Source organism: Papaver somniferum, chromosome 2, assembly GCF_003573695.1.
Source record: "Papaver somniferum cultivar HN1 chromosome 2, ASM357369v1, whole genome shotgun sequence".
Lineage (NCBI taxonomy): Eukaryota > Viridiplantae > Streptophyta > Magnoliopsida > Ranunculales > Papaveraceae > Papaver > Papaver somniferum.
This window is the reverse complement of record NC_039359.1, coordinates 189,307,015-189,321,749: the sequence shown is the minus strand read 5'-3', so window position 1 is coordinate 189,321,749 and position 14,735 is coordinate 189,307,015. Positions and strand designations below refer to the sequence as shown.

At 35.0% G+C, this 14,735-nt stretch overlaps 2 protein-coding genes across 4 annotated transcripts; one reads left to right on the top strand and one right to left on the bottom strand.

Annotated features, from left to right (window-relative positions):
• Positions 1-5,838: 5,838 nt before the first annotated feature.
• Positions 5,839-9,248, top strand: LOC113350046 (putative uridine kinase C227.14). 3 transcript variants are annotated; one of them, XM_026594118.1, is made up of 13 exons: positions 5,840-6,104; positions 6,180-6,316; positions 6,422-6,465; positions 6,725-6,802; positions 7,031-7,226; positions 7,440-7,470; positions 7,557-7,615; positions 7,776-7,849; positions 8,200-8,286; positions 8,537-8,598; positions 8,705-8,733; positions 8,862-8,964; positions 9,024-9,248. In XM_026594118.1, the coding sequence occupies exons 1-12, from the start codon at positions 6,032-6,034 to the stop codon at positions 8,946-8,948; spliced, it is 957 nt and encodes a 318-aa protein (XP_026449903.1). In that variant the 5' UTR covers positions 5,840-6,031; the 3' UTR covers positions 8,949-8,964; positions 9,024-9,248. The 3 variants fall into 3 exon arrangements, with proteins under 3 accessions (XP_026449904.1, XP_026449903.1, XP_026449902.1); XM_026594117.1 differs by having other exon boundaries at positions 8,862-9,248; XM_026594119.1 differs by lacking the exon at positions 6,725-6,802 and having other exon boundaries at positions 5,839-6,104; positions 8,862-9,248.
• Positions 9,249-11,497: 2,249 nt separating this feature from the next.
• On the bottom strand, positions 11,498-13,790 carry LOC113350045 (auxin-responsive protein IAA14-like). The gene is made up of 5 exons (XM_026594116.1): positions 13,260-13,790; positions 12,292-12,566; positions 12,068-12,203; positions 11,927-11,988; positions 11,498-11,835 (listed from the first exon to the last, which is right to left on the bottom strand). Exons 1-5 carry the CDS (start codon positions 13,625-13,627, stop codon positions 11,795-11,797), a joined length of 882 nt encoding a protein of 293 aa, XP_026449901.1. The 5' UTR covers positions 13,628-13,790; the 3' UTR covers positions 11,498-11,794.
• Between the last annotated feature and the right edge of the window lie 945 nt (positions 13,791-14,735).

Here is a 14,735-nt window from a genome sequence, read left to right as displayed (position 1 = left end):
GGGAGCATGATCAGAAATATGCCTTTTTAGTCTAAATTGAACCAGAGATATGCACTTTTCTTCCCAATCAGCAGTGAACACAAATCTATCAAGTCTACTCAAAATTGGATCTCTTTGTGAATTACTCCATGTATAAGCTCAACCAGACATAGATATATCCATCAAGTTGTTACGGTTGACGAAATTCCTAAAATGTCTTCTATTAGTGAGACAACCAACTGGCTTGTTTCTTTCTGATTGAAACAAAATGGCATTCCAATCACCCCCTAAACACCATGGTTCTGTCAAAATGGCTCTGATATCATGAAGTTGTTGCCAAAATTTTTCATAATCTGCAGGATCTGAAGCACCATAAACGGCAGTAAAAACCCAAACAAAAGAAGGTTGTTGTTGGTGGAAGAATTAGAAGAAGAAAGTGTTCATTTTGAGCAAGAATGGCAATTTGGTCATTCTGAAAGCGAGTGATATTCAGAGCAAGTCAAGGACCAGAGACAATCTACATCACTAATACTAGTTCAACAATAATGGGGCACCCTAGTTTGGTGGCCTCCATGCAAGATATGGGTGCCTAGATTCATCCTGGGTGTCTTATTCAGAGTTGGGGTGCATATAACCACAATCATTCCTACACGACCTGAAATTCAGAGTCTATCCTATCATTAGTTTCACCAGAGATGAATTTGAGAGAGATTGAGAGGGAAAATCAGAGAGAAGGGTTTTACTTGAGTTTGTTACAGGAAGTTGTTGCTAAAGAAGAACTCGAAGATGAGAGGTTAAACAGATCAGTTGAAGAACTAGGGTTTGTTGTTGAGAAACTGGGTTTTAGGTTGAATTCAGGAAGAAGAACCAAAGTCTGATGTCACTGAATCTTGAGAAATTGTGGAGATTAAAGAAGGGTTTTAGGAGTTCATATGGTTTTACAACTGGGTTTGAGATGAATTGAGAATTGGCAGAAGAATTATTTGTGTTTAAAAATGGTGGTAGCAGTTAGGGTTTGCCATTTCTGTAAAATCAAATGAATGAAGAATTGGTGGAAGTGATGTTGTTGTAGGTTTGAAATCAGGGAATGAAGATGGTCATGCAGTGGCTTCGATTGGAGGTTTTGCTGGTGGTTGTTAACAAAGAATTGCAGGTTGTGTTGTTAATATTGAGAAGGAAATGGAGGTGGAAGTGCTATGACAGTGTACAAATCTGGGTGGACCTGAACTGTTAACTGTGGTGGAATTGGAGCTACAGGGAAGGTGACTTGAGTGGAGTTGAATGGATTATGGTGGAATTCAGAGGAGAAAGAATTGAAGCTACTGGATGAGTTCTAAGGATCCAGATGGGGCTTTTGATTCAGGTAGTGCAACTGATACTGAACATGATGGAGTTGTGGGTCTGATAAGACTGTTGGAGTATGGAATTGTAGATGGTGGTAGCTGGTGTTAGTACATAGAGTTGTTGGTGCTGTTAAATGTGAAGAATTGGTGATGAATTAAAGACGGGTTTGATTCTGATTTCAAGATGGAGATGAACTCACAATACGGAGAAGAAATGGAATCTGCTGCTGGTATACAAAGTCAAGGAGAGACTGAGAAGATGGAAGGAGGTAGCAAAAATGGGTTTGATGCAGTGAACTGAACTGCAGATGATGTTGGCTGGAGGCAGTGAATGTATTGAAGCTATTTCCGCTGAGAATTTGATTGTGCAGGTTGGAACTGGTGGTTAAATGATACTAAATTGAAATGGAAGGTGAGAAGGGGATCTGGTGCATAGAAGAACAACAAGTTGTTGCCACTGGTGGTTGCTCTTAGTTGCAGTTTGAAATGGAGGAACTAATGTTGTAGTTTAATGTTAAAGCTCGAGTTAAGAGATAATGTTATTGCAGATTGAGTCAGGTGATTACAAGGGAGTCATTGTGGTGGAATGGCTTGGCATGAATTGAGATGAGATGATGTTGTTTCTATAGCAGCAAAAAGTTGTAGCTGGTGTTGGTGACGATTGACAGAAGCGACTCAAGATGCATGAATGGTTTGATTTTCTGGCAGCAGTTGAGAACAAGAACAAGAGGTTTGATATGAACTGAGAATGCAGGAAGTGATGGCAAGAGTCGTTGTGTGTGATGGAGAATGAAGGAATAAGACAATGTGAATGATTGCAGATGAATGAATGAGTAGATTGAATGCTTGAATTTCCTAGATGTATGTGTAGGAGTGTTAGGAGGAATGGAGCTGAGAAAGGCCTGAAACAATGGCCGGAATATCACCAGAAACATCCATAACTCGGCCAGAACTCCTTTCTGGTGAGTTGACTCACCTCTTCCGATTCGATCCAGAGAAGGACTTGGACCTGTTTTGATCGGGCTTGTCTAATGGGATGTGATAGATTTATCTGGAGTAGGGAGCAGCATTGAAAAGTCATATAAGAGGGTTTGAGAACACGACTGAATAAATCTTTGCTACTACTTTTATTCTAGGGTTTTGAACATGATAGTTTTATTGTTTCTTCTTGTTTATGAACTCCATTGATATGATTAGATAACTCTCTTTTGGTTAAGGAATAAATAGGAATCCCAACCATGATGATTATGCAATGAATTAGTTTTATCTCCATACTTTGTTGCTTATGATTCATTATTAACATTGTTATATGATTTGAATGCATGTTTAGTCGAGTCGCGAATCGGTTGAATTAGTTTTCATCTCTATTGCTAGATTATGGTTATAATACGTAAAAGTGATAATTTCTGATTGCAAGTAACAAAATTGTGAGTATTGCTTGTAGTGATGCATCCTAGTAGTCACCAGTGGATCATAACCTTTGTTAAATCGGATTAGTGCTTGTACACTTTCGATTGCTTTGATTAGTATTATTCCATATAACTCAATGCTTTTAGGGAGTTAAACTTAATTGTGAGTTTACACTTTAGGTTGCTTTCTAGGAAGAATTCACATGTGCATCTTTTAATGTGGTTGTCATGAAATTAGGGAATTAGCGGGATATACTTGCGATCAAGATATCTTAGGACTTTTAATAAAGTTGAGATTGACTATCAATTGTAGTTATTGTTGAAATGCATGTTTGTGGATGAAAACGATATCCTTGACCAATCCTTTCACATATTTGAGTTGTGCGGTTTATTACTTTGTCTTGCTTTTATTTTATTTTAGTATATAAAAATCAGGAAAAACCCCTTGTTACTTATATGAAATAAAATCAAACGACAACCCAAGACCTCTCTGTGGGAACGATCCTTTCTTGCCCTTGCTTCATAATATATTTTGAGTAGTAAGAAAGTTTAATTATTTTTGACGCCTACGACATCGATCAGTGTTCAATTAGACTCGCAGATTTCTATTTGCTTGAGTAAGTATTGAATCGAGAAAGAGAGATATAACTCTTTGATATACTTTTATTAAGATTGAGTCTGACTGTCTAGTTGATTCTCTTAAAAGTATATTGGAGTTAGTTCATACAGATTGATAAGCGAAATATTGGGTGTGGTTGTTAGACCTCCACTTCTTGAATTGTTTTTTTTTTTGGAAACCTTGGTTCTTTCCTGATACAAAGCTATTCGTCGCAAAGAAAGTTAGCATGAGAAATGCTATTGGATCACGAAAGAGTTTATTGAGATTTTCAACAAAGCTTGACTACTTAGGTGTAATACTCTATGTTTTCTTTTTTCCATTTGGGTATAACCATTGAATGTAACACGGCCTAATTATGTAATGGTAACATTAAGAATTGATGAATGAAAGTGAATAATTTGATGGAATACGACAACAAAATATACAAAACCAACCACAATTATGGCTAGGTAAACCAGCCGTAACTAGCCGTAATTATGGGAATCACAACCAATGGCTAGAATATCCTGTCGTAACCTCTTAAATCCCAGCCGAGAAAGGAAATTCCAAAATGTATATGCTTTTGGAAGACTTGGTACAACCTGGAAATTATAAGGACCCAGCCGATATATGGGTTACGGTTTTGTCATGGTCCATTATCCAAACCGTAAATCTGAATTTTCAGTTTTTCTGGTCAAAACGGCTAAGTCATTTGCGATTATAACCTAGCCGATAATACATAAAAAAAAGTTAAACTATTCGTTTTTTTTACAGAAATTAAACACACATAAAACTCATTAGACCAAAATGGTTTTTCATTCATTGAATCAGAAAATCATACATCTTTTATTGCATTGATAGGATAGATCATAACATTTGAAATAAACGGTTATTTGTATAGGTAAAATGATAGGTAGTATTTTCCAAGATGCGATAGCTATCATTTTGGTCAAACTCTTTCCCATGACTGCCACATATTGGTGGTGAGCCCTCCTCCACTGTAAAAACAAATCCGTTATGTTAGATAGTCTTGTTCAAAACGATTTCTAATGAACCAACTTATTTGAAAACTTACTCTTATAACACCCGGCACAGTGGGATTTGCTTCCTTCATGGCTTTCATTTCCTTTTTAAAAGCTCCGCATTCTTCAAGGACTTTCTCGAATCTTTCTTTAAATATTGTCAAAGTTCTTCCATTACGATTTCCATTTAGTGCCACAAAAACTACGAAAACACGGTTCCAAAAAGAAGGAGATGTTTGATCTACGTCAATGTCTAGATCGTTATCATGTTGTCTGACCGTCGCTCTTGCTCTAACATTGCAGAATCTTCAAAATAAGGGTAGGGAGTCACCATAGCGTTTATTCTTTTTTTTTGGATGGGAAATAGATGAGAATGAATATGAGAGCTTATAACTAGAATATGGATGAAGAAGAGAGGATAAAATGGTCTCCTTTTATAGGGTTTAATGACCTAACGACTACTTCTTCTTTTTTGAAAACTGCCCGTTTAGATCATCAACCTTATTTTCAAAGTCAAAAAATTCAGTAAATGCATTGGTTGTGAGTGTCGACACCTAAAAACGACTGGGTATCCCAGCCGTGTATTACCTTACGGTTGGGTTTGCAGCCGTGATTGAGACACAAGTGACTCTGGATAAGTATTCGACCATCTTCACCCAGCCGTAAAACTTGATTACGGCCAGGAGTTCTTAAATGTCAAACCGTAAATCTTATTAACGGCTTGGAAGAGATCTTTTCCGAGCCGTTATTTTGTATTACGGTTGGTACGACAACATTTTCCCATACGTAACTTGTAAAAAAACTCAGATTTTTTTCCAATTTCTAACGGATTTGAATCAATCAAAATTTCTAATGGGAGTTGATTACAAGGTTTTCTAGACTAGTTTCAGAATAAGTTTCATTAGTTTTTCTTCAAAGTTTTCAAAAAAGTTCATCAAAATCATCCTCCTCCTTCTTTCTCTAAATCAAAAACAAAAGAAAATAATAGAAAACTTGATTCTCAAGAGATTAATTATCCGATTAGTCTAATCCACTTGCTAATCGTGATTAATTTTGATTAATTATCACTAATCAAATCGAGGGTACATTAAGTATTATATTCCCTCCGTACCTATTATATGAGCGGAATTTTCATTTTCTCTGTGCCACTATATAGGTGGAGTCCAAATTTCAAAATCATTTTTTACTTGTATTACCCCTATTTATTTATTTGGGAATCATCATAATTAAATGTATGTCTCTAATATTGGGAATACAATTAAGCATAAAACAGAAAAAAACATATAAATTTATAAAATCAAAAAAAATTCTTAACTTAAAACTTTTTGCTACTCCGCCTATATACATATATGATACGAACGGAGTAGAAAATAATAGGAGTACGGGTATTATGAAACCCCCAAAACACACCGAGTTTACAACCCCAATAATAGGATTCTCTTTTTAAGGAAGGACTATGTCGATCACACATGGTAATGCTACTTATCTAACATGTATCATACAAGCCCATGAAAGAGAAACACGTGGTATCAAAGCCAACAGCGTGGAGTCGTGGACCTTAACAGTTCCTTCTGTTTTCAAATTACATGGTAGAAAAAATCTCAATCTTAATCCAGACCTGATTAATTATCTTATCTTAGATCGAATTACTACTTAAGCTAATTCCTTTTCCTCCCACAAATGGAAATCTCAAGTTTCTCAAAATCAAATACTCATTACTTTCCTTCTCCACCACCATCATCATCATCATCAGGTAATATTAAATTCAAAATATGTGCAATTTCTGTTTTTCTATCTTAAGTTTGGTGTTTTAACTATTTATTCTCAGCTTGTAGATCGGATTCGTTGTTGCTATTCAATAGAAGACATTTTCAATGTCGTCAATCCTATCTCTCTACTCAACCAATCAGAATCAAAACAATATTAAGATTAAAATCATTTTCTCCCGCTAAAAATCGATTCAAGGTAAATACTGATCTCAAACTTCTTTTTGAAATTAGTCACTTTCTCTTGTGTTTTTTTTCTTTTTAATTATCTGTTATTATTATTGTTATTTTTTTGTGTGTTTAGGTTTCATCAAGCCAAAGTAAAGAAACTCCAGTATTAGAGGCCAGGTTCGGTTTTTAACTATGTAATTACCAAAATTTGAATTTTCATGGTTAAATTTGAAATTGTTATCCTTTTTAGACTACAGTGAGGAACCACATGAATTTTTAGCTGATATGATTGAACATGACTGAGGAATACATGATGTTTTACAAGTTCAAGCACATTGTGGTCCAAGCTTTAGTTCCTTCTTTTAGTATGTGCATTTTTATGTCAATGCTCACTTGTTCATATGATTAACTGAATCATGTTGTGATTATGTTAAAGTTGTATAGATGAGATATATGATGCTTTAGCTGCTCGACTTTTTCCTACATCAGCAATGGAATCAAATCCTAATTCTAAGTAAGTTTGGCAAGATATCTTGAATGCTTGTTTTATCGAACTACGTTTTCCTTTAATTTGATAGTGAAATAGAATCACAACAATATGTTATCTAAAAGAGGTTGTGCAACTATTCAGCATTTTTGTTTATGGTGATATTTGTTGACAAAACAACAAATGGTAATGGTTTGTAGTTGCGTTTTACAAAAAAAAAAAATATAACCACACTATATGTGTCTTGTATCGTAGGTATATCGTAGGCATAGCTGGTCCACCTGGTGCAGGAAAATCCACTGTAGCATCTGAAGTAACTCGACGAATAAATAAGCAATGGCCACAAAAGGCGTCTGGAGTTGGTATAGATGCAGTTAATCCTCCAGATTTTGCTATTGTGCTTCCCATGGATGGGTTTCATCTTTTCCGTCACCAGCTGGATAAAATGGAGGTTAGATAGATCCTTACATTCTCATTTTCTGTATTGATCACCACACATTGTATATAAAGAGTTATCCACAGATATCAATACATTCATTGTCTTCACTGCCTGTTTGTTTATATATTTGGTGTGGACTCATCATGAATTATCTCTTGGCTCGTCACTTTTACTTCGTTAACTCTAATAATCATCTTGTATTATCTCCTTTTTTTTCTTTTCCAGAATTCTGAAGAAGCTCATGCAAGGAGAGGAGGTGAGCATTCCTTTGTTACTTTATCGCAATGTTGTACCCATCATGAGCAAACATAAGTGTTGATTGCTGTTATTTGGTGTACTCAGCCCCATGGACATTTGATCAAGAATTGCTATTAAAATGTCTCAGGTCTCTAAGAATCGAGGTAATTTGCTAGCAGTAATCAAACTATATTTTCAAATATTTATCTCTCGGTAAACAGGCAACTTAATCTGTAAGTATACACGGTCTTGAAAAATAGGGAGAAATGCTAAAATTTACTAGTACAAGTGTTTCATTATGACATAATCGATGGAATTTCACAGGGATCAGTTTACGCTCCATCCTTCGACCATGGTGTTGGAGATCCAATAGAAGATGATATATTTGTGACCCTTCAGTAAGTAATCAACTATCTATCAAAATCACTTGCTTCGTGCATCCTCCGTATTTGATTTGAAATATTCCGAGTTAGTCAGTTTAGGTGGCTACTTCTTCCTTCACAAAGGTAAATTTTATGTTGTAAAATTCAACGTGCCCCAAGTATTTTCCATTTGAGTGGTTTATAATAGGCTGCTTGTTAAAAGTGCAACAAGTATATGATTAAATTTACAATTTGGTCCAAGTTAGCTAGATATAAACAATTATTTTGCTTTACGTTCGTCGTAGGTTGAACTCCTTCTGAGATGTGAGCTCTTTCTCCAGTCTGTGTTGTGGATATCATGTATGTATATGTATCATTTGTTGCAGGCACAAGCTTGTGATTGTGGAAGGTAATTATTTGCTTTTGGAAGAAGGTGCTTGGAAAGAAGTTTCTTCTGTATTTGATGAGAAGTGGTAAGTATATCTAATCATTGTTTGACGAGCATTTTCACTTGTGAAGAGCGGAGATATTCGTGCAAGTCGGAAGTTGCATACAATTTTTTCCATTTCCTCCTGGGTTAATCTCATAGTATGTTTCCTGTATAGGGTTATATTCACATCTATCATCTGACGAGAGTTCGCTTGAACACCTTATCGGTGTAGGTTTAGTTAATTTGGCATTTCTGGACTAATTTCTCTGTTTCGAATCATTCCCCACCCCCAGGTTCATTGACATTGACATTGATACAGCAATGCAAAGAGTACTAAAGAGGCATATTTCAACAGGTAAGTAATCTGATACATTTGTAGACGCTTCCAGTGGAATAGGAAAACTTAGCAAATTAACAAGAAAGGTTGCTGTCTTGCTGATGTAGTCTTCCTTCTTGTACAGGAAAACCTCCAGATGTCGCTAAATGGCGGGTAAGCAAATCAAATCATGTGGTCGACTTTGTTATCAACATTTGCTTATATTCTCTTCCACTAAATTTGTTATAATGGGTTATCTTACTAAATATTTTTTCTATGCCATCTCTAATTCGTCTACGCAGATTGATTATAACGACCGGCCCAATGCAGAGCTTATAAACAAGTCGAAAAAGAATGCAGACCTGATAATCAGGTCAGTGGATTTGTAGTTATGAATGCCATGGAATGATTAAAAGAAATAAATCAAGGAAGAGAACTATCTGATTGTAATTATTCATAAATGGATGATGGAACTATTCTTCCCCATGTCATGGTAAATCATTTGTTCTTCAGTGTAACCTAAACAAAAAACAATAAAGTAGATTAGCACTAAGCACATTGCAGTAATTTTCCATCTACATACCCGAAAACCATCGTCTTTACCCCACTATCTAATATTTCTCATGTTATGTTACAAATGATGAACACTTAAAATGTGGAGTGAAACAATACTTTTCTCATTTTTGTTATGTGCTATTTCGTATGTGTTGAGGAATTGATTATCAAATGGTATCTACGCACTGTTGTGGTGGTGTTGGCTCTTAATTCGTGATATCAAGCTCTTAATGTGTTGAGGAATTGATTATCAAATGGTATTTTCACGCTCTTAATTCTGTATCCCCGGTTGTATTGCCGACCCTACTATGATTCGTGATATAAAGAGTCCACATTCTGCAACCCCGTTGTCATTCTCTATACGAACTGTGACTCTCTCTTAGGGGCGGAACTACGCCCAGACTAAGCCAGCCCTAAAAGCCCCGAAACCCTTTCTTTGAATGATTTTTTTGGGCACTACTCAAAAATGGTGGGGGAATACTAAAAATATCTACCCTGTAGTTATAAGGGATGTCCTAACGTGTGGAAATGACTAACCTATCCTTAATCTATATATATGTGACCACCTCCCATCACACCACTTATATATATAATCACCACCGGCGCTCACCTCGAACCACCACCACCTCTATATATAATTTAATTTAAATCATTAATAAAACAAAATCAAAATTATAACAAATTCATTGTCATTCGTTTTTGGTGGAAAAAATGAAAAGTAATCATCAAAATGAATTGAACATGGAAGTTGCAGAGAAAAGTTCGGTTAGGAATTATCTGAAAAACTTTGTCGAACTAGCCGAACTTAATTTTAATGGAGGTTTTTCTTTCAGTGAAAGTTCGGTTACGTCGCAATTTTTTTTCCTATGCGAACTTTTAGTTCGGTTACGTCGCAATTTTTTTCTCCTAACCGAACTTTTCTCTGAAAACCTATATATTGAGTTCGATTGCGTCGCAAATTTTTTCATTTTATTTTCCCAAACGTCGCAATTTTTTTCTCCTAACCGAACTTTTCTCTAAAACAAAAAACTCCATTAAAGCTAAGTTCGGCTACCTGTGTTTTTAGAAACATTAGCCGAACTACACTTGCAGATGAGTTCGGCTACCTGTTCTTCAAATGTCGTAGCCGAACTTTGTTAACCAAACCGAAATCAATTTGTAAATTGTTCATTTTTAGGAATGTTTTGGCCAATTCAGGCACCATTAACTAAATTTGAAGTATCCATGAGTACCCAAAACATCATACTCTTGTTGTGGCTCTTAAAGAAAAAGATCTAACTTTTTTTCTTCCAAAACCCTCATTTTCATTATCATCTTCATCTTCTTCTTCTCCCTCTCAATAATTCTTCTTTTGAAAAAAAAAATCAAATTATTAATTTAATCTCACTAATCATTAATTAACTCACTGATCAATACACTAATTAATTTTACTACCAAGGGCCAGTTTGGTATTAAAAAAATTAGATAAAGGGTGACTCAAAATTACTGTAAATATCCACCCAAAAGATGAAAAGTAGTCCCCCTCCATTTTTGAGTAGTGCCCAAAAAATCCTTCCTTTTTTTTCGCTACCTATTTTACTTGTGCCGATAAAAATAAGTCCAATTAATAAGCTTAAGGCACCCCTAAAAACCCAAAGCCATCCTCAAGTTAAATTTCCAACTCCGCCACTGCCCTCTATGTATAAATACTTTTCATAAAAATAAATTATTTTTTCTTGATAATGTATATGGAACCACCGGCCCTACTAGTATTAACGATGTCTACCATTAAAATAACACAGTAATCCCATTGAGAGAGAATGAATAAGTGCAATAAGCACCCAATATTTCATTCATGCAACAGAGACATTATGGTTTTCCAACTCATTGAGACACCAGTACCACCAGCAACCGCTACAACAATTCAATGAAGTCAGTTCTCAGTTCAGTGAATCAAAAACTTTAACTTGGAGGAATCCAAAATCAAGAAATCAAGAAAATTACATAATTTTAAAAAATAATTTGGAACTTGCAATTTCGCACATGGTTCCGCTCTTTCAGTTGTCATCATTCACTGTTTAGTTCAATAACCCTATCGGGAGTACTTTAGCTCTTTGATTTTATACAGCTGTTGACACTTGTTTACCTCAGGCCCAGGTTTTTTCTGGAACACCACATTGACAAATTACTATCAGAATTAGAAGATTTTAAAAAATATTGCTATCTGATGACAATAGTCTTTAATTTTGTTTGATCTTTTTTGTTTGGGATACAAAGTTGGAAATCAGGATTAGTTGATTTTTGTTTGATCTTTTCATGTATGTGCAAAGTGTTGCAAAAGCATAAATCAATTCAAAATGGACATACAAATACAAGTAAGTGGAACATTTGAAGACACAGCAACTTCAGGAATACAAAACCAAACAACAAGAAGATGATTATTGTGGAAGCCATTACAATAACCAAGAAGTAGTCTTTTGTAAACTTAAGTTTTCTTACTTTCTTTTACAACAAAAATATTTCATACTTTTGCTTACCTTTTGTATCTAAATAAATACATATATATTTATCAAACACACTACACAACCCTGCTCGTTCCAACTCGGGAGAAATTAATCACTGTTATCGTTGTTTTATTTTGATCTGGAATGGGAAGAATTGAGAGATAAAACAAGCTGGATGTGGTTATAACCCTAATCCCTCAGCTTCTATTCTTGCATTTCTCCACAGCTCTTGGTGCTGCTGTAGATTCAAAAACCAAAGAGACATCACGTTATTACATGAAACAGTAATCAAGTCGGACATATGATATTGTATGTATCAAGGTACTAACCAAGTCCAAGTGCGTCGGACCCTTTCATAATACGTATACGCTTGCATGAATCAACAAACATCCTGTACGTAATTCCGAGCATTCAGTTTAAGTTTCAATTAAGCTTATTATATTTTATTTGATGGAATGATAAAAACTTACTTCCATGGGACATCGCCAACGAGCATCCAGTCACCGTCCTTATCTTCGTAGGTTGGCAGGTACTCCGACCCATTTAAAAGATCCATCAACTTGCTTTCGTTCATAAAATCCTTCATTCCATGAGGTCCACAGTTTCCTTCATTACATCAACAACCAAATCAATCTAAAATGATTAGTCTAAATACGTAAATCAAAGGATCCATAAATGCTTAAATTTTGCTTACCAATTGTGAAGGAACTAAACATTTTTCCTAGGGCATCAGAAAGGTCCTTGTAGCTGTTGTACAAATTTAAATCCACCTTACGCAGATAAGGTGCACCATCCATGCTAACCTTAACAAAAGCTGGATTGACGTTACCGCTAACCTTCTCTTCTTCGTCGGAACTGTTCTTCTGGATGGAAGAAGTTATCACGTTCTTCCGGTATGATCGAACAGGTGGCCAACCCACCACTTGTGCCCCGGAAGATCTAACAGGTGGCCAACCCACTACTTGTGTCCTGCAATTAGTTAACAATCAATAATAGTTCATTAAATTAACATGTATACAATAATTCATCACTCTCATATTCGACCTTGCCATTAAATATTATCAATTTCTTGTACAGAACTAAATGAAAAGTAAAATCAAACGAAGATTTTTTTCTTCTTTTTTTTGAAGCAAAACGAAGATGGTTAAGCTGAAAAGCATATAGAAACACATAGTTTTTTTATTGCCTTAAATAATTTTTTTCCTAAAGATTTTTGCAAAGAACCTAGTGCATGTTTTTTAACAAACAGGAGATTTTAATAGGTTCGTTTTTGCTTAATTTTTTATTAGATACTGTTAGCTACCATTATTTTCTTTTTACACATCTTTATATATGCATACGGAATATGAAATTTAAGTATAGCTACATACATACTAATGCATAAAAGCAAAATTCTAGTTTCTATTTTATTTTTTATTTTTCAAATGACCTGTAATTACACCTCCTAATGTTCAAGCAAATGTGAAGGAAAATCAATAGTGCGATTGAGAATGAAATGACATAAGTTCTTCATTTTATTATCTCAAACAAAATTCAGTTAACCATGCATGCATCTGAATGATCTCACTAGACACTTGTAATTAATTAGCTTAATCAAAAGTAAACTGCGGCATATCAAGTATCATAAAATTGAGAGATATATATACGGAGAAAATTACATACTTGGGAGCAGAAGGTTTTGCTTGATCATCTTCACCGGTACAGGAAGAATTAGGAAGAAGATTTTTAGTTTCCTTGTGAGAAGCAGTAGATGAAGATGAAGATGAATTATTATTACTCTTATTTTCCTCCATTATTGAATCCTCTTGGACGACACTTTCCTTACTATTAGATAGAATAAGGTTAAGCTTCAAATCAACACTAGATGTATCAGAATATCCTCTCTTCCCTGATAATAGATTAAAATTGCTCAGCGTATTATCGCCACTACCACCACCATCCATACCTCCTCCTCCTCCCGGTAATCCTAGACACAAATCGGTCTCTAAGTTGATAGCCAATTTCGGCATTTTCTGCCGGCGAACTTCCATACCAAATTCAATCCTCTACCCAGTCAAAAACTTTTCTTTCCTTCCTATATTCTCTTACTGTATTTTCTTGCTTTTCTTTGATCTTTCCTCTCTGTCTATCTGTTTGGTTTTTTCTGTTACATGAAATGGTGGTAATCAAATAAAAAAAAAGCCAAAACTATATATATGGAGATTAAAAATTATTTAAAGCCTTTAATAATATGTGTGTGTATATATATTTGGAGAGAAAGCTGTATTTGGCCTAGTGTGTATGGACACTTACAAATACGTACTATCAATCGTGGTTTGATTAGATAATTGGGACGCACTGATTTAAGGTGGTCTAACAAAGGAGATCCTGACATGTGGAAGAATTTCGAAACATTCGATCCTTAACTTTGGGGAGTCAAACTCATCGTTATTACGTATATGTTGAGTCACTCGACTTAAAAAACTTCGTCCAACATTTTACCTGAACAAGCTCTTAAACTACAAAACAGATTTTCACTAGAGTTGGGTTGAGTTTTTGTATACCACAACTCTATTTATTTTTATTTTTTTTCCTGCTTAACAGGCTAACAGGTACCTTCTGCTGACATCTCTTTGTTTCGACAGCATCAAAGAAAAAGTTTGTTTTTGGTCCGTGAAAATTCAGTTTTGAGATTATTGATTTTGGGTAAAGAAACATCTGCTATTAGAATGCCATGGATGGAGTGTTGTTTTGCACGATGACCAGGGGCCGGGTATCACCAAAAGTAGTACGTTCTAGATTCAAGATCATTACAGTGTAGGTAAAATATGAATTTCTAAGAAACCACTAGGTAAAATGTTACTCCCTCGGTACCTATTATATATAGGCGGAATTTTTCATTTTTCCTTGTACCATTATATAGGCGGAGTGTAAATTTCAAAACCATATTTTACTTCTACTATCTCTATTTATTTGTTTGGGAATCATCACAGTTGGTACATGTCTCTGACATTGGAAATACAATAAGAGCAAAACAGGAAAAAAACATGGATATTTGTGAAATCAAAATTGGTTACTTAATTTAAGAGAATTGGTCCCTCCGGCTACAGAGGGAGTAAGTCTATTATTTTTCTAAGCAAATAAATAGAAAGTGTTTTT